General features: G+C 39.9%; 1 protein-coding gene across 1 annotated transcript in view; it reads left to right on the top strand.

Moving 5' to 3' along the window:
* The window catches only part of PRKAR2A (protein kinase cAMP-dependent type II regulatory subunit alpha), a 70665-nt gene that overhangs the window by 11292 nt on the left and 38697 nt on the right, over positions 1 to 20676 (top strand). The window contains exon 2 of the mRNA XM_043443441.1: positions 12060 to 12095. Within this exon, the coding sequence (XP_043299376.1) occupies positions 12060 to 12095 (36 nt within the window). The remainder of the gene's footprint in view (positions 1 to 12059; positions 12096 to 20676) is intronic.

Genomic DNA, 20676 nt, shown 5'->3' with positions numbered 1-20676 from the left:
AGTCAAACCTGAGAGTTGTGGGAACCTGTGAATTTATAGCCAGTTGGTTGGACATGTTGGTGGCCCAGGACCACTAAAGTGCAACTAGCAACTGGAGGAAGGGCAGTCTTGTTGGGGACCATGTCCCTGAACTGTGGACTCTGGTGCTACTCTGTGTGGTTAGCATCAGAATTGTATTGAAGTTTACCAGTTGGTGTCAGAATAGTTTTATATTCCTGTTTTAATTCAACTTAAATTAGTGGCCAGATGTGAGTTGATGAGGTGATAGACCCAAGAAGGGGGTCATGGCTTTTAGTCCTTTCCGGCCCACTTAATAGGGCCTCATTCATTCAGTCCATCTACATTTAGTGTCTGTATATGACAAGGTCTGTGCCAGACAAAAGGTGGTAGGAACATCCCCATACTATTCCTTAGGAGTTTTTAATGTGATGTAGTATACACATTCTGTGGTATGCATTCTGTGGTAGAGAAGGAATCTCAGCTCTTGGAATGGCATTTTCATTCTTTGGCAGGACATTGGGGCTGGGTTAGAGATGGGTCTTCTAGGCAGTGGGTACTTTAGGACCAGAGAGATGTCCAGTGGTTGGGGACAGGGGTGCCAATGGTTGTGGGTGCCAGTGGTTGTTTCAGAATAAATGACTCTGTTTAGTGCCTGGATGTGTGTATTAAGGCAGTGTTTTTGCAGAGAGGGTCAATGGACCACTGTATCAGAATTTATCTGTCCCCTGGTTCCCCCATCTGCTCCCAGGAATGCTGGTTTTCTTTTCTACCTTTTTTTTAAATGATGGAAAATGTTGATGAGTGACAATAGTAAAATGAATAGTGTAATAACCCCCTCATCTATTTATCCCCAACTCTGTTAACTCTTGGCTGGTGACTTGATTTATAGTGTTTGCTAATTTCTCTTGGGGAGTCTTTTCCCATGTATTTACTATACCAGTATCAAGCTACCACACAATTTCACTGAACAAGAAGTTAGGTAAAGATTTTCAGAATCAGTTCTCCTGATCCCAGTTCATAACTCAGACCACCTTCCTCTTTGATAACTTTTTTTAAACATCAAAAATAATTTTATCCATAAGTATTTTTAGGTTTATGTCCCCCAGGACTAGTTTTAAAAATATATCCACAAAACTTTTATCATATCTAAAATAATTAACAATAATTCCTTAGTATCAAATATTCAGTCTATGTTCACACTTCACACATCTCCAGATAAGGTCAAGAATTACTTTTGACTGCCTTCTCTCTCTTCGGAGAAGGCAATGGCACCCCACTCTAGTACTCTTGCCTGGAAAATCCCGTGGACGGAGGAGCCTGGTAGGCTGCAGTCCATGGGGTTGCTAAGAGTTGGACACTACTGAGCGACTTGACTTTCACTTTTCACTTTCATGCATTGGAGAAGGAAATGGCAGCCCACTCCAGTGTTCTTGCCTGGAGAAGCCCAGGGACGGGGGAGCCTGGTGGGCTGCCGTCTAAGGGGTCGCACAGAGTCGGACACGACTGAAGTGACTTAGCAGCAGCAGCAGCCTTATCTCTTAAGCCTCTTTTAGTCTGTAGGATCTTTCTTGATCTCTCTCTTGTTCCCTGTGAAGATTATTTGTAGAATAAGGTTTATTCTGTAGATTTTTTAGATTTTTTTGTAGATTTTTTCACAACATACAGTTTTGCTGATTGCATCCCCATGATGTTTGCGTCAAAGTTCCCCATCTCCTGTTCTTCCTCTCATTTCATAATTGGCACTAGAGCAGTGGTTTTCAAATGAGGTTCCAGGATCAGTAACATCAGATCATCTGGGAAACTTATTAGAAATACAGATTCTTAGCTTCACTCCAGGCCTGTCGAATCAGAAATTCTGAAGAAGAGGCCTTCAGTCTTCTCAATGATTCTGATGTATCCTAAAGTTTGAGAACCATTGCTACGTCGGCTTGATCAGATTCAGATTTGTCCCTCGCCCATCTCACTGCCTTACCCTCACCAGCAGTGGTAGGTGTCAGGGAGATGCAGTAGAACGAGGAAGGGACAGACAGTAAAGGTGAGCCGCCAGCCTCCTGGGGAGTAAGGAGCATGGCCCTGCTGCATCTGGTGTCTGACTTCTACTCAGGAGAAAATTTTACTATCCAGTGGATACCTCCACAGTGCTTTATCAGAGGAACTGCCTTGATCATGAAGAACATATTTACTCCTGAATTTGCTGACCTCAAATGCTTAGAAACATCTCTTTATTTTGTATCTTCTAGAGTCTCACTATGCAGAGAGTTACCATCTTCTTTATGTTACTTAGTTTCTACAGGTGGTCAGCATGAATACTTTTTAGATTTCTCTCAAGTTGCTGAAAAAAAATTACAAATGTTCCAACTTTGCTTCCTTTCCAGTTGACTTCCTTTAGTTTAGTTCATTAAATGTATTGTAATTTCACCCCACAAAATCAAGATGAGCTCAATAACAGAAGTGGCAAAGTGGTAGGAACAGTTATAAAGTAGTTAATACTTTTTAAAAAGCTCATTGCATGTAAATTTTTTTTCTATTAAATGAGAAAGAAGTGAAGCTGGTCATTGGGGATGAGAGTCTTCAAGAAAAAAGATTAAATAGAGCATGTCTGTAAAAAGGTAGGGCACATCTGCTCTGATCCAGCTCCATTTTTGGTCAGCATCACTAGCCTTAGCACTTCTTCATTGTCCATCTCAGTGGTATCCAGGCCAGAAAGTTGGATGTCCTGTCCCCTCACTACAGTTTTTCACTTCTTCACCACATAGGCTTGGGAATCAACTCAATTAGATTTTAGTGTGCATGGAGGGGTGTTTGTTGATCTTACATAGAAATTCTACTTAATAGAGTATTTGAACAAATTGAACAGGATAAACTGAGAGTACTAAGGTGCCTTTCTGCTTTCACATCATCTTCAACTGCCCAATTTCATATAATAAAGAACTTTTTATCTAATTAACCTTCCTTTAGGGTTCCTCCTCCAAAGCTGTTTCCCTAAACATTTGTCTTCCAGAAAAGTGTGTGGTGATGCAGGGAGAGAAGGAAATAGGAGCAGAGGTTCATCACCATTATACTAAGAATGGCATGGGGGATCAAATTTGATTCTGTTGGGCTACCGTTTTCTAAGCTGGGTCTTAAAATTTTCCTGTATCTCAGATTTTGCTCCGAGGTTTTAAGTAGCATGCACACTAATTCTGGCCTTGAAGGAGTGGAAAGAAATGGTAGCAGGGTGCCAGCTAATGAACCAGTGAACAATGAATTACATTTTATTGCCGGATGGTGGTTTTTGTCACATCTCCTTCTACTGGATATGTGATACATTTTTCAAAGCAAATGAGGATGTTCAGGATAAGCCATTATTTAATCAGTGATAGTGAATATGCCCCTGCAGACGTTTTCACAAATATTTAGATAAACATTTTAACTTTAGTGTTTCTAAAGAAAAATAAATGATCAAAGTAACTTCTGCTTATTATCAGTAATTGTAACAGATAGTCCTTTGAAGAACAAAGATTCAAGGCCAGCAAGAAAGCAATTATTGTGAAGTCAGACTGGCTTACTGATCTTGGACTTGAGAACTGTTTTTCAGCATCAAGTCACAGAGGAGAGGAGAGAGGATTTTTTTTTTTTTCTTAAGATGATAGGGGATAAAATCTTGTTAACTCTTCAGAAATAAGGATTTCTAGCAGTGATAAATAAAACTGTTTACATCAGTCATTAGAAATGCAAATCAAAACCATGATGAGATACTACTTTATACCCACTGATGTAACAATAAAAAAGATATTAACAAGTGTTGACCAGGATATGGAAGAACTGGAACCCTCCCATCCTGCTAGTAGGAGTGGAAAATGGAAAACAGTCTGGCAGTTCCTCAAAAACTTAAGTATGGAGTTTCCATACAACGCACCAATTTCACACCTAGATGTATACCCAAGAGAAATGAAAATGTGTAAAATGTGTATACATGAAGGTTCATAGTATTGTTATTCTTAATAGCCAAAAAGTGGAAAAAACCCAAATGTTCACCAGCTGATGAATGGATAAATGAATGTGGTATATCCATACAATGAAACTATCTGAAAACAAAAAGAAATGAAGTACTATAAGGTGCTATGAAAGGCCACATATTGTATTCTACTTATACAAAATGTCCAGAAAAGGCAAATCTATAGAGACAGTAAATTACTGGTTTCCTAGGGCCAAGGGGATTGGGGGGAATGGAGAGGGAGGGCTGATGGATGTAGGGTTTCTTTTTGAGGTGTTGAAAAAGATCTGAAATTGATTTTAGTAATGGAGACACAATTCTTTGACTGTACTAAAAACCGTTGTATACTATATACTTGTATACTAAGTGGTTAACTATGTGATGTGTGAATTATATCTCAGTAAGGCTATCACATTAAGAAAAATAAAGCTTTTTTTTTTTTTTTCTTCCCATCTTATCTCTAGCTATTGCAATCCCAGGCCCCTCTGAGAGGTTAAGCTATAGCCATGTACAGTTATGCTTACTTCTGTTTTTCTTTATATTGACTCAGTCTGTGTACTTAAAGTGAACTTAAGTGAGGGGGAAAAAGTTTTTAAAAGAACTGTTAATGCTGAACTCAGAAAAGTACTCAGTTTTGGACCAGATTCATCAGTAAATTTTGATTAGTTGTTAAGTACTAATGCTTGATAAACTGAATTAGTCTCACATCAAGATTCCAAATGCAGATTTCTACCGGGGGCTTTAAATGTCATTTAAAAAGACATTTTAGACATTTCAAGAAAGAAGGTGCTTTCACACAGTTACACTGATGTGAGTGTTACCGGCTACCCTGCTGGCATCCCCGGGCTGATTTTGGATGTTGTCCTTCCATGGCTACCTGTGTGGCTGAGAGCGTGGGCTATGAAGCTAAGCGCCAGCACTCAGTCTGGTTCCACCTTTGTTAGTAGAATGAGTTATTTAACCTTTCTTGCCTTGGATTCTTTATCTAAGTGTAGTAGTACCTCATAAGTTTATGTACTTAATGACTTCATAAGTATAATAGTACCTCATAAAGTTCATATCAGAGTTAAGTGACTTAATAGCTATGAAGTGTTCAGGGTAGATCTTGGCACATAACTTTTTCTTTTTTCTTTGACCAAGACACATGTGGGATCCCTGACCAGTGAACAAATTGTGCCCCCTACATTGGGAGCTCAGAGTCTTAACCTCTGGACTACCAGGGAAGTCCCATCCTGACACGTAAATGGTATATGTTTTTGTTTATTTCATCTCCATAATTTCCAGCATTGTTTGTTATCTGGATCAGCAGAATTTCCTTTTGGCTTCTGTATTGACTAAGATTAGGTTTTTTGGATATATATCTGAAGAAAAAGGAAACATTAATTTGGAAAGATACATACACCTCTGTATTCACAGCAGCATTCTTTACATTAGCCAAGATACAGAAGCAACCTAAGTGTCCATCAGCCACTGAATGTAGATAAAGATGTGGTGCAGGGACTTCCCTGGTGGTTGAGTGGCTAAGACTGCGTTCTCTCCTGAAGGGGACACAGGTTCCATTTCTGCTTGGGGAACTAAGATCCCACATGAATCATGGCCCCCCAAAAAGAAAAAAAAGATGTGATGTATACGCACACACACACACGCACACACACACACACCCAGTGGAGTATTAGCTATAAAAATGAATGAAATTTTGTCATTTGCAGTAGCATGAATGGACCTGGAAGGTATTATGCTCAGTGAAATAAGTCAGACTGAGAGGCAAATATGGTATGTTTTAACTTATATGTGAAATCTAAAAAATAAAGCAAATGAATAAATATAACAACACAGAAACAGACTCACAGATATAGAGAATTGGTGGTTACCAGTGGGGAGAGGGCTGGGGGAAGAGGGGCAAGATAGGGGAAGGGAATTAAGAGGTACAAACTACTAGGTATAAAGTAAATAGGATATGAGGATGTAATGTGTGGCACAAGGAATATAGCCAATGTTTTGCAGCAACTTTATTTTTTTTTCAATTATTTTTATTAGTTGGAGGCTAATTACTTTGCAGCATTGCAGTGGGTTTTGTCATACATTGACATGAATCAGCCATGGAGTTACATGTATTCCCCATCCCGATCCCCCCTCCCACTTGCAGCAACTTTAAATGGATATAGTCTATAAAATTTATTGAATCATTGCGGTGGTATACAGCTGAAAGTGAAAGTTGCTCAGTCGTGTCTGATTCTTTGCGAGTCCGTGGAATTCTCCAGGCCAGAATACTGGAGTGGGTAGCCTTTCCCTTCTCCAGGGGATCTTCCCAACCCAGAGATCAAACCCAGGTCTCCCTCATTGCAGGTGGATTCTTTACCATCTGAGCCACAAGGGAATCCCATTATACGGCTGAAACTAATGTAATATTGTAAAGCAGCTATACTTCAGTTTGAAAAAGATGAGGTTTGTCTGTAAGTGGCAAAAAGTCGGCAGCCTGAAGTTCAGGACCAGTGGGACAGGGAGCTTCGTGAGGTTGGGGATCCATGTCCTGCTACTTTGCAAGCCTTTTCCTGTTCTTTTCCAGAGTTGAAAGACAAAGGGTAATTAAAACACACAGAATTCGTAGTGTAAGTGTGTTAAGGTAAAATAAATCTCAGGAGAAATAGCCCAACGAGTTGATGCAGTTGCCCCTGGGGAGCAGGAATTGCAAGTAGGGAGAGATGGATTAGAAAAGGGCTCTGTTTTATTGATGTTGTTTTCTTCATTATAGCCTTATAGTACTAATTGGCTTTTAAATTTGTGACATGTTAAAGTTTGATGACAAGATTTTTAGAAAATTAGGGTTATTTCATATGATTGTCAGACTTTTTTTTTACTTAACAGTATATCTATCTTGAAGGTCTCCCTGGCAGTTCATGTAGGTCTGTGACATCCTAAATTCTAATGTGTGCATAGAAGTTCATACTCTAGCTATACCAGTATTTCCTTAACTTCTTTTTCTAGACAACTTTTATTTTTACTTTTTTCTATTACGTACAATACTATAGTGATTATAGTGTTACATATAGTATTTTATATACATATATAAAACATATTCTTGGAAGTGGAATTATTGCTAGGTCAAAGGCAGTTCACAGTAACAATTTTGACAGAAACTGCCAGATTTTCTTCCAAAATTTTGAGATCACTCTGAAGACTGTGTGGGAAATAGATTGATGTAGAGCAAAATGGGCTGTGGGAAGACAGGTTTGACAATCATTCCTGGCAAGAAATGATGCCCTTCAGACTAGGGTGGATATGGAGAAAGGTAGACTGATTCAAGAAACAAAGTGGGTGGGAGAACAGATGGAAATATTAATGAAGCAGATGTGAGTAATGAAAGAAAGGAAGGAGTCAGGATGATTCAGGTGGACCCGTGACATCAATTAGAGTTGTCATGTGAGATGAAACTTGCTTGCCATGACCAGATTAGATGAATTCAAAAATACTTTGCCACTCTGACATTTTATAACTTGGGGATCCATGACAGCACCCTTATTTATAGATTGAATGAAGCGCATATTGAATACTTTTTCTTTTGTAATTGTAGGTGTATAACTTCAGTTGATGTTGTTATGGAACAAACATTAAGTTTATCACTACATTAAAATTATAGATTTTAATCTTCTGTAAATCTCTAGACTCCTTTTATTTTCTTCCTGTCTGCAGCCACACATCTAACCAGTGCACTACCTCCTTCCACCAACTGCAGTCAAGAGTGATCTTTATAAAATCCAGTCTGTGATGACTCCCTTTGCTCCAGTTTCCTCATAATGAAATGCTGTGTCCACAGCTGATCCACACACAGGGATCATTTCCAAGTGGTTGTCTCCAGCTCCACCTTGTCTGGGGGTGTCTTCATCTCTCATTAAGCCTTAATCACTCTTCTCCAGATATTCCCCTCTGGTTTTGCAGTCACATCCAGGGGAATCTTTATCAGGTTAAATCTTTGTTCCTACTCTTCTCCCCCAGCTGAACAAAAAAGAAAATACATAGAAATAACTATGATAAAGAACAGCATGTATATTATCTATAGTGAAACAGATCACCAGCCCAGGTGGGATGCATGAGACAAGTGCTCGGGCCTGGTGCACTGGGAAGACCCAGAGGAATCGGGTGGGGAGGGAGGTGGGAGGGGGGATCGGGATGGGGAATACGTGTAACTCCATGGCTGATTCATGTCAATGTATAACAAAACCCACTGAAATGTTGTTAAGTAATTAGCCTCCAACTAATAAAAATTAAAAAAAAAGAAAAGAAATAACTATGGTTTATTAATTCTGAATATTGCTCTGCCACAGGATGGCTTCCAAAATGGGCCTTGCTCACTTCTTCTCCCTTATCTCTTTGTTCCTTTCCCACAGTGCTCATGCCATATCATTTGTCTTTCATTTCCCGAAATCCTGAGTTCACTCAGCTTCCATACCAACCATGCATAGAAATGACTCTCTATAGACCCAGACCTTCCTGGGCCTTATGTAGGCACTCTTCCTATGTGCTCACGGAGTACTCTGTACTTGCCTTTGTTGTAGTATCAATAGATACCACATCATTATGATGATAATTATTGGTCATTTTTAGATAGCTCCTAAGATCTTTGTTGGGCCTCCCTTGTGCTCAGCTGGTAAAGAATCTGCCTGCAATGCAGGAGACCTGGGTTCGATCCCTGGGTTGGGAAGATCCCCTGGAGAAGGGAAAGGCTACCCACTCCAGTATTCTGGGCTGGAGAATTCCTTGGACTGTATAGCCCATGGAGTCTCAAAGAGTCGGACATCATTGAGTGACTTTCACTTTCAAGATCTTTGTGGGCAGGGGCCATATCTGAATCACTTTTATTCGTATTTCCCTACTAGATCGCATAGTGCCTGTCATAGAAGGATTCAGTAATTATTTCTTGAATGAATGAATATATATTTGGCACCAACCAATATTGAATGATTTCTATTTAGCTCAATGATAGAGGAAATAATCAATATAGAAGAATAATATAGAGGAAAATTGTGATTTTAGAAGAGGCTACTTTAATAATAGTTGGAAGCCAGGTTGCAAAAGCCTCAAAAAATAAATAAATTAAAAAATGGTCAGCTCACAAAACAGCTCATTTGGTAAGTTTGATGTTGGAGGGAAGTATTTACGTAAATTATATGACTAGAGGCCCCAGCAGGGTCTGATAGGAGTTCTCTGTGGGTAGATTGTAGGAAGATGGATATCAGATGCCGGACAGACTAGAGAAAAAGCTCAATGGGATGGACTTAAATATCATCATATAGTCACAGGTATTGGCAGAAACTACCATACCAGGGCAAACATACTGTCAGAGTTTTTGCTGTAAACTTCAACGACCATGTACCTTGTTCAACCAGCACAAGATTCTACAGAAAGAAAAAGTGAAGAAAGGATAGCAGCATTCTTTCCCTCTTCTGACCCTCAGAGAAAGCAGAATTAATTTGTGTGTGAACTCATGGAAGATACTTTATCTTTTCTCTTTTCCTTCTCTTCTTTTCTTTTTCCTTAATTGTGAACCAACAGTGAGTCCTAGAGTTTACTGATTGGGTCTCAGGACCTAGCTGGGTCATGCTCAGTTGCTTCAGGCATGTCTGACTCTTTGCGACCCCACTGACCGTAGCCTGCCAGGCTCCTCTGTCCATGGGATTTTCCTGGCAAGAATACTGGAGCGGGTTGCCATTTCCTTCTCCAGGGGATCTTTACAACTCAGGGATCAAACCTGAGTCTCCTGTGTCTCCCGAACTGCAGATGGATTTTTTACCGCTGAGCCATTAGCCAGCACTTTTCTTGGGCTTCTCTTGCTTCATTGAGTGGTCCTCCCCTGACACCCTACTTCTCCCTCATCTGTTTCCAGGCACCCTGGGATATTTATCTAATCCTAAAACCTTCTTGCCTTTGGGGCTTTCCTTAAGCTTTGCCCAGAGATGCACTCTCACCCCGTGGCCTATGAGGGCCCAGCACAATTGTCACCCTTTGGTGGCAGCCCTTCCTGGCAGTCTCCATGTTGTCATTAACCATGCTGAAGGGCCTGCCCTGACAGCTGCGTTGTATTCCACTTTTGAGATTTGCTATGCTGTGCTGTTATTATTTTTGAGGCACATGTTTTCAGATCAGATAACCTAAATTTTAAGTTTTTCTACTCCCTATCAGTATTTGTTTATGATAGAAAAGGAGAGCATTTTAGGCACTGTTTTCTGCTGGAAGATTTTCTCAGATTTACACTGGTTGAATACTTGGATTAACATAAAGTCTAATCTGCTGTGTTTTGAGCTCTCTAAGCAGTGGTGAAATTAGAATCGGTGGTCTCTGAGTGCTGTAGTTATTGACTGCATCCTCTGTGTGCCTTGGCGTTGTATCTTCTTCCAACTGCAGCTGTTTCCTCTGACCCTATAAAAGTTTTTAAGATGTGTACTAATTTAAAATGAAATAACACATAGATTCATCAGGCAGCATGTCTATGCCCATTTTATTTACCTTTTCATCCACATAGTCATCCATTCAACCTAAATGCCTTAAGTCTCTTGTTTTTAATTACATTTTGCACCTTAAGTCAACTTTTTTTTTTTTTTTAACACTTTTGAACTCGTTCAGTTAGTGGGAATGCTTAAGGAATTAAAAAAAAATAATTTTGTCTTTTTTTTGCATGATAGATGGAAGTAGTGATTTTAAGTTCACATTTAAAAATTTTGATTCCTTCTTTGTCTTTGTTTTAAACATACAGTTCTTATTTTATGATAGGTCTATAATTTTTCTATCTAGCCCTTTGAGGTATCCCCTGATAGCACCCATGCTAAATTGTTTCACTGTGTGCTTTATAATTTCAAGTTGTATACTAATATTTGGTGGGGTCTTAATTACGGAAACCCCATGAGGCCTGGATTGAGGGCTTACGCTGGTGTATTTTCATCTGTTTACCTGAGTGATGAGACGTGTGTTTTAAAATGATCAAAGGCAACTCTCCCACATCCCTCAAGCTTCATAAAATGAGGGATCTTTATTTTGTCCACTAATGTTTTCTAAATTGTCTACTATACTGCATGGCATGTACTAGGTACTCTGCTTATATTTTTAATCCATTCTTTTATTGAGGAAGTAGTGGCAGGCTATTGTAGGTACTTCCAGGAACCACCGGGATTTTCTTTTGATTATTTGCCTATTTGTTCCAGTAACATATCTTTGACCCTGTGCTATGCAAAATGATAATTCTAATCCTATTAAGATGAGCATTTCCCTCCTTCCTGGGTCTATATTTGTTTTAGAAACTTTGCATTAGAGTTTGGCTCTCAGAGCCATCTTCAATTTCTTTTTTAGTAACCCTCAAATTTCTGTTTTTTGGAGACTAATAAGGCATATTCTGTATGTTTTTTAAAATAAAATTAATCAGATTAATCTTTGAAGGTAGAAAAACCCACCTTGTTCAAATGATATAGTTCAGTAGTAAGAATTCAGATAACCATCAAGCACAAGGAATGATATAGGTGAGAAGTAGGAAAAATTAGCAAAAAGAAAAAAAAGATTTTTAACTTAAAGACATGTGATACATTTTTCTGATTAATACACTGACCATGGGTGGAAAAAACCCATCCATATTGAAGGAGATAACTTAATGGTTCATTTTTTTATTTTAGTGTAATACTCACTGAATTATTTTAAAAGGAAATGTAAATACTATTAGTTAGCAGGTCTTGTAATTATTTTTAAAAGAATAAAGTTTAAATGTTTGATATCGTGACATTACCAGTAAATTTAGTAGACTTCTTTCTCATCTGGTGTGACACAAATTAGATGGAACTTGAATGTGAGCAGAAATAAAATTCCCACTCATGTTAAAGTTATGAAGAGTTTGTTTTCAAAGACATATATATATATTCTTTATGCTGTCTTTATGTGAACATGTTGAACCACTGTCTGTGGTTGATGATGGAAGAATATGAATTGACCCACCACTTGGTATTGAGTTTCCTGATTTTGCTCTGAAAGATCTTTACAAAAAGGGGAAATAAAGATGGGGTCGTGTGACATAATGATGACTAAACATTGTTTTTTTGTTTTGCAGTTCCAATTCCTGGCAGATTTGATCGGCGAGTATCAGGTATATATTCTTTTTCATAACATACTACTAAAATGTTATTTTAAGATGGAATTATCTTAAATAAAAACATGTTCATCTTTTTAATAAAAAGGTAAGTTGATAGCATTATAGAACATTATCAGAATTACCTGTGATGCCTTTGTTGTTTCATTTTGTTTTAAATATATATGTGCTTATTTTTAGATTACTATAGTAAGTTTGTCTCATTTATGTCATTGATATTTTTCCATGTTCATAATTAGGGCTTCTAAAAACAACTTTTCATATGACTATTTCTGGCATTCTAGATTACACTTGCCATTAATTTTTTTTTAAGGTCTATTTATTTTTATTTTTGGCTGTGGTGGGTCTTCGTTGCTGCACATGGGCTTTTTCTAGTTGAGGCGAGGGGGTTGCTCTGTGTTGTGGTGCACGGGCCTCTCACTGAGGTGGTTTCTCTTGTGAGGCACAGGCCCTAGGGCGCGAGGCCTCAGTAGTGGCAGTTTGCAGGCCCTGGAGCCTGGGCTCAATAGTTGTGGAGCACGGGCTTGGCATGTGTGGTCTTCCCAGAGCAGAGATTGAATCCGTGTCTCCTGCATTGGCAGGTGGATTCTTAACCACGGAACCACCAGCGAAGTCAGCCATTAACTTCTTGCTCAGGTTGTTGAGCCCCTTAAATTACTTCCTCAGTTGTAGCGCTGGGAGTAGCAGTCTCTGGTCAGAGACTGAGCATTGCCTTGGCTTCTTTATTCTACTTTCAAGAGACAATCTAGAAAATGGGCTAAAGGGAGAAAGACGCCCTGCCAAGACCTGTTCTTCACCTCCATCTCACTAATATAGGTGGTGCTGACTCCTTTCATTTATTTTTTAAATATATTTGTATATTCTTGACTTACAAATGTACTCCTTTAATTTAGAAGTAAAATAGTTTCTCAGATTGTTTTATTTGGCATTCCTTTATTAACAAAAAATGAATATTTTCCAAATACAGGAAGTCTTTTTATTTTTTTATAGCAACTATAAGCTCAGTTGGTAAAGAATCTGCCTGCAGTGCAGGAGATCTGGGTTCGATCCCTGGGTTGGGAAGATCCCCTGGAGAAGGAGACGTCAACCCACTCCAGTATCCTTGCCTGGAAAATCTCGTGGACAGAGGAGCCTGGTGGGCTGCAGTCCATGGGGTCGCAAAGAGTCGGGCACAACTGAGTGACTAACACAACAACAAGTTTAATAATACATTTCCCATTTAACTGTTAGGATCTAGATAATTTAATTTTGCTCTTTTTTATTGACTCAATAATTTTGATCTGTGACTGGGACCTACTTCCTGGCACACAGCAAGTATTCAGTAAATATGTATTGACTATATATATGTCTCTTTATTTCATGATTGTTCTTAAGCTGAGACGGTTCCCATTTTTTCATAGAGCTGATAAATATGTTTTCTGAAAGTTTTTCTTATAATTAAAATGCTAAGCTTCTGGATATATCTAGTTTATTTGGTTGTACAGTTGGGATGTTAATGTGTTTCAAAATTGCTATGTGAGCTATATGTTTCCTGTCATTCTTTCATATCCCTTTTTCAGGGAAGTTTCTTGATTTTAAATTGTCATGTGACCTAATTATCTAGTAAGGCTCCAAATCCCTTGTCTACTCCTCAGTCCTTTTCTTTGAGAGAATCTGCTCATTTATGTTTTCAGAAAGTTTTTGCTAAGGCTGTACACCAAAGTCTGTTGAAAGGAGTTAGAAGAATGTGTTGTTTCCTATAAAAAGTCATTTACAGAGATAGGAATTCCCTGGTGGTCCAGTGGTGAGGACTGAGCTTTCACTGCAGGGGGTACGGGTTTGATCCCTGGTTGGGGGTGAAAAGGGACTTAGATCCCTTATGCCTCGAAGTGCAGCTAAAAAAGAAAAAAAAAAGTCATTTATGGAGAGGAAATAGAGTAGGAATTAAGGCTAGTATGAGACTTATGAACTGCTATCTCCCATTTCTGTTCTTCCCTGCACCTCGTTTTACCCAAAGTTTCGTAATAATAGCTGTTGATATCTGTGGGACAGGCCGGGGAAATGGAGAGTGCAGTGACACCTCCTCCAGAGGTCACAGAGGGTCACAGATGAATTGCTGCGTAGGCTGTTTGTCAGTGTGGTTCAGTCCTTGAACTCTGCAGAACTCAGACAAGTGCTTGGTATTATCCCTCATCCTTAGCTCTTACAGTCTTATTGAAAAGTTAAAACTTATTAATATCACTCAAATGTTAAATGAAAATAAAGAATTCTTAACAGAACCAAAAATGATTATGCAGCAGAGAAAATAGCTTGTTAGCAAGAGCTAATGTTTTTTGAGTGTAGGCTGTGTACTCGGTACACATTTTTAAGGTCTTCCTAAATGCCTGCCTTGTGTTGTTGAATATAATCCTCACACTAACACTATGAGTTACATGCTATGATTACCCCATTATACGGGTGGGGAAACTGGGGCAAAGCAGAGGTTACATAATTTGAAACAGTCAAGGTGATAAAATGCCCAAAGATAGCTTAATGCCTAAGTACTAACCTTCCCAACCCTAAGTACCCATTCTTGTACCCTCTAGAACTCTTGCTCAGTCTTCAGCTAAATCCCCTAAATTTCTTAGCCCATACTCTGAGTTGGGTCTTCATCTTCATTATCTAGCTGAAGCTTGGCTTGCCCTGAAGGCTCACTTCTCTTTCACTTTCCTTGTAACACTGATAGCAGATGAGTGAATGTCTCTTTTGTTCCTCACTGTTGCTTCCAGACTGCTCTCTCCTCCCTAAAGCCCTCAGCCTCAAACCTCACATTATATTCTCCCAGCCACCGCCCCTCCTTGTTTTAGTCCTATAATAGCCCCCAGGTTCCTTCTTATTTCCACATAGATAATACTTTGACCATCCGGTCTTTCCATTCCTTGACCTCCTCTCCTCCGGGGTTGTGGTCTTCCGCCTACTTCAGCTGCTCACTGCCGTGGTTGTACTGTGGTAGGACCAGCATCGCAACTTTCATATGCTCAATCAGTGATCCAGGTCTTCCAACAGCTCCTTTGCTGTCCTCCTCCAGCTCTCACAACTCATTGATCCTGTCTCTTTCTCATTCTTTCTCAGTTCCTCCTTACTAACCTTAAATTTCTTGATCAGTGATTATAACCACTTCCTCAGTTCTCTTTTCCTTTTATATTTGCTTGGCTAAGCCACACTCTGGTTAAACCCATTCTCCACATATTCTGTGTCTGCACTGCATCTGTCCTTGGTGGAAGGGAAACACGCAGCCCTGCTGACTGATCTCACTCTCAGTTCATGATCATTAACCTCTAGTGCACTCTTGGTGACCACAATCATACTGTTTCTATACTTCTTTCACTCTCTTGTTCTCCTAGGTAAGTCTTTCATACCTTCTTTCTCCCCAAACCTATAACACCTCCTCCTGCTCCTATTCCTAGCAGATAATCTTCTCAGTTTAACTAAAGAGACAGAAATAATAGAAGAGAATTTCCATGACTCCCACCACATCTGACCTTCCCACCTGCCTGTGAGTCCAGTTGTCCACCTGTACACTAGATCTCAACCCTGCGTCCTTCCAGCAGTTACCTCTTCTTTACCCTGCGTAATCCTCATCATTCAGCTGTTTTTTCTCAGCAGCACATCACTGGCTGTCCCTTCTTAAAGTACAACTTCTACAAATCACTGTCCCCTCTCCAGCTACCACTCTTTCTCTCTGCCTGTCTTTACAGCAAAACCTCTCAAAAGAGTGGTCTGTACATACTTCGAGTTTCTCTTCTGTTCTCTCTTGAGCCCATTCTAGTCAGACTTTTGTTCCCATATCTCACCAAAGCTACCTTTGTGGACTGCTCACTCACATTCTTCAGACCCTCATTTGAAGGATACCTTCCCAGGCCTTAAGTAAAGCCTATCTAAAATCCTCGCCCCTCCCCAGCACACAAACACAGCCTATCTCCCTACTTTATTTTCTCCTTAGTGCCCTTCCTCTTTTAACTTACTTATTCCGTTTACCATCTCGTTCAGTATGCAAGGGTATAAATGCCAGTCGGGCAGGGAATTTCATCTGTTTTGTTCGCTGGTGTATAGTTAACATTTGGAACAGTGTTGGTAAATATAGCTGGATCAGGAAGGATCAGGAATCAGGAAGATAAATTATTGTAGGCAGAAAAAAAAAAATCAAGAAGCGCTTCTTGGAGGGAGGCAGAAGTTGCACTGGAAGTTGGAAAATATGGTTACTCTTGGGCAAGTACCAAGAAGGATGCATTCTAGGTAGAAGAATGTCTTAAGACTTGAAGGAGGATAAACGGGACCCAGCTGCTCTGGCCGTTGGAGAGGAGATAAAATTGGAGGAACTTCTCTGGTGGTGCAGAGGTTAAGACTCTGCTCCCACTGCAGAGGGCATGGGTTCAGCCCCCGGGCAGGGAAGATCTGAATGTGCCATGAGGTACAGCCAAAGGAAAAGAAAATTTTAATAAAATAAATTGGAAAGAGAGTTAGGAAATGGGCTCCTGATGTGATCCAAGGATCTCAGCTAAACTATTTGTGTGAATACATGTGCTTTGTCAGACACTGCGGAAGAGAATTCAACGACTCAGGATGTCTGACTGAGTAATAACCTGGAAGGTCGAGCAGCAGAGGAGAGCTCGCAGTTCTTGAGTGTCTCCTGTGAGCCAGGCCTTGAATGTGAATGTGAATGTGAATGTGAATGTCTCCTCCTGTTATTAACCCTTTAACATGGTTCTAGTATTGTTATATCCTCATACCATGGAAGAGACCAAGGACTGGGGACGTAGAGAAATAGTGAGTGTGGACTAATGGGTCCACTCTCAGACTGTTGTGAGTGTAGCTTCAGAGATGAGGCCTTCCCCTCTTTGATGCTGCCTCTCCCCTGCAAAGTACTGGAATTGAAAAACTGCACCTTCCAAATCCTACGTTCTAGCAGAACAGCCCCTCTACATCAAGTGATAAATACATCAATTGAAGACAGTCCATAAATTCTTTCAAGGCAGATTTCTTGAATTTGTCCTAGATTAGCGTTAACTGTCCTTGAGTTTGAAACGTTAGTTTGATTCTGTTCATTTAAAAACTTAAAAAAGGAAAACCAAAAACCTTTCATTTTATAGATTACTGCTGTTTGTTTATTTATTTATTTTTTTAGATTACTGCTGTTTAAAAAGGCACCCAGTCTGTAGTGTTTTGTTATGGCAGCTCTAGCTCTCTAATATACCAGGCTGTATCAACTCCTCATGGGAACCAGCAGGACAGCATAGGGCCTGAAGCCAGTGACCAGGCCTGGTAGAAATGAAGGGGTTTTCTCTCACAAATACACTTTAGTGATTCACATTTCTGGATGAAGAAAGCAGCAGTTAAAATCTAGAGGAGGAGATTAGACTGGATAAGCCATTGTTGCTTTGTAGTTTCCTATTACTAACTAGTGACATCTGCTGTGCAGTGGAGGCAATTACTTCCCTCAAGTGGGGCTGCGCTGCTGTTTTATTAGCCTTTGTCTTCAACAGGTCTTGAGCATCTCATGACTTTCATTGTAGTTCTTGAGGCTCCAGAGGGGATCACACTAACCCCGGGACTCCCCAGGTAACTTGTACACTGTGATAAGCTTCCTGATATTTAGAACCATAAGGGACAGCAATCACAGAGAACTAAAAATAGATTTTTATATAGAAAATGAGAAAAGTAATTTGGGATCAGGACCAGGAAGAAGTAGAGAGGTTGAGGTAAACAGAGGAAGAAGAAAAAGGAGTTGAGTCTGATGTTCAAAAAGAAAGGTGAAAACATCCAAACCAGTTTAAAAAAATAAAGATACACTGTTTTTCCACTAATGTCTGTGTGTGCTCAGTCGTGTCCAACTCTTTGCAACCCCATAGACTGTAGCCCACCAGCTTCTCTGTCCATGGGATTTCCCGGGCAAGAATACTGGAGTGGGTTGCTACTTCCTTCTCCATTTTTCACAAATACGAAACATATTAATAATTTTAATGAAAATAATTGCTTTTGTTTAAATCATAATTCTGTGTCTTAAGACTTCAAGATGTAACATTTGTTGCCTCAGTTAAATTAATGTCTAAAAATACAAAAATGAGCTAAGGCGCTACAGTACTTTCCTCCAAAATCAGAAGAAGAGCAAGCCTGAAAATAATCGAGCTCAAGACTAAGTGTCATTATCAGTAAAATCCTGTCAGTCTCATCATTAAAAGACTTGTTATTTTCAACTTTTTAAATGAAAAATTTCCATACATATGCAAAAGTAGAGAAAGTTAATATAATCCCCGTGTACCCACCTATCTCCAAAATGAGGGTTTTCAAAATGCATTTATCAAAGAAGACATTTTGAAATCCTGGACCAAGGAGTAACAGGGTAGACTGAATAGAGGTCAAATATGAGAATATTTCTGAGGCAAAATTTGATGTATTCATTGGGTAACAGATGGAAAGAAGGCAGTAATGGTGAGTTCCAGATTTCTAGTTTAGAAAACTGGGCTGACAATGACAGCGTTAATCAAGAGCACAGAGAACCAAGAGGTTTGCAGTTTAACGTAGTGTCTGATGAGCTGCCTTCAACACAGCTTTCTCAGCCCCCTACTCAAATACCTATGAAAATATGAAAAGTGACAGCAGTAACATCTAAGAACTCAGGAACGTGTCTGCCTTAATCTTTAGGACAGTCCTGAGATAAACTTGTTGCCTTGTGGAAAGAGGAATGGCTTGGCGAAAGATAGGGAGTCGTTATATTCCATCCCTTCCCTGGCTCAGCTCCAAAAGCCTGTGCTACAAGGAGTTGGGCAGCACTCTATACAGAACATTACCTGATGCTGTTTTAGGGATTAGAATGATGTCTGTTCTCTTACTCCCTTCTCCCGAGTTTTCCTCAGTCTGTTTAAGGATTCTGGTTTCCTGTTAGGCAGAGTATTGATGGCGGTACAGCACAGAAGGCATGGCCCACACCTATAGGCTGGACAAGAAAGGGCATCCTGTCCACAGGTCACGTGGGGAGTTACCATTTCTCAGGTATTCCATTAGTTCAGAAAGTCAGTGAGAAGGAGGAAGCTGGAGGGCGGCTAGACCAGCACTGCAGTGAATAAATGTCTCTAAGAAATCAGGAATTGAGAGTGGTATGTATCATCTCATCCCTTCATTGTAGATACATAGAGATTTTTAGCCATTATACAGAAGAATGGAGTGTAGGGTCAAGAATCAGTCATATCCCTTGCCTGCTCACAAATAAGATGTAAACCCTAAAAAACAACATAAGGCTTATAAATGAAGTTGGTGGATTAAGGATATAAGAGGAATGAAGATTAGAAGGGTCCACTACAAAATGCTGATTTGTTGTTCAGTTGCTCAGTCATGTCCAACTCTGCAACGCCATGGACTGCAGCATGCCCGGCTTCCCTGACCTTCACCATTTCCTGGAGTTTGTTCAAACTTATGTCCATTGAGTTGGTGATGCTATCCAACCATCTTGTCCTCTGTTGTCCCCTTCTTCTGCCTTCAGTCTTTCCCAGCATCAGGGTCTTTTCCAGTGAGTCAGTTCTTCACATCAGGTGGCCAAAGTACCGGAGCTTCAGCTTCAGCATCAGTCCTTCCAATGAGTATTCAGGGTTGATTTCCTTTAGGATTGTCTGGTTTGATCTTGCAGTCCAAGGGACTCTCCAGAGTCTTCTCCAGCACCACAGTTCAAAAGCATCAATTCTTTCGCGCTCAGCTTTCTTTATGGTCCAACTCTCACATCCATACATGACTACTGGGAAAACCATAGCTTTGACTAGACGGACCTTTGTTGGCAAAGTAATGTATCTGCTTTTTAATATGCTGTCTAGGTTGGTCATAACTTTTCTTCCAAGGAGCAAGCATCTTTTAATTTCATGGCTGCAGTCACCATCTGCAGTGATTTTGGAGCCCAAGAAAAGGAAGTCTGTCGCTGTTTCCATCATTTATCCATCTATTTGCCATGAAGTGATGGGTCCAGATGCCATAATCTTAGTTTTTTGAATGTTGAGTTTTAAGCCAGCTTTTTCACTCTCCTCTTTCACTTTTATCAAGAGGCTCTTTAGTTCCTCTTCACTTTTTGCCGTAAGGGTGGTATCTGTATATCTGAGGTTATTCGTATTTCTCCCAGCAATCTTGATTCCAGCTTTGCTTCATCCACCCCAGCATTTCTCATGATGTACTCTGCATATAAGTTAAATAACCAGGGTGACAATATACAGCCTTGACATACTCCTTTCCCAATTTGGAACCAGTCTGTTGTTCCATGTCCAGTTCTAACTGTTGCTTCTTGACCTGCATACAGATTTCTCAGGAGGCAGGTCAGGTGGTCTGGTATTCCCTTCTTTAAGAATTTTCCACAGCTTGTTGTGATCCACACAGTCAAAGGCTTTGGCGTAGTTGCATGAGAGGGCAAGCGAAGTAAAATTTTTAAGGGCAAAATCTGTAATACAAGACAGCCTTGAAGAGAGGACAGTTGTTGAAAGAGCTCGGATAGAGAATAGAACCAAGATAATAGTAATTAAAGCTCCAGAAAACCAGAACAAGTGAAACATGATAATGGCAGTAGTTCAGCGAGGTGACATTTGCT

This window comes from Cervus canadensis, chromosome 22 (assembly GCF_019320065.1).
Source record: "Cervus canadensis isolate Bull #8, Minnesota chromosome 22, ASM1932006v1, whole genome shotgun sequence".
Classification (NCBI taxonomy): domain Eukaryota; kingdom Metazoa; phylum Chordata; class Mammalia; order Artiodactyla; family Cervidae; genus Cervus; species Cervus canadensis.
The sequence above is the reverse complement of the archived record's forward strand: the minus strand, read 5'-3'. Positions and strand labels throughout refer to the sequence as shown.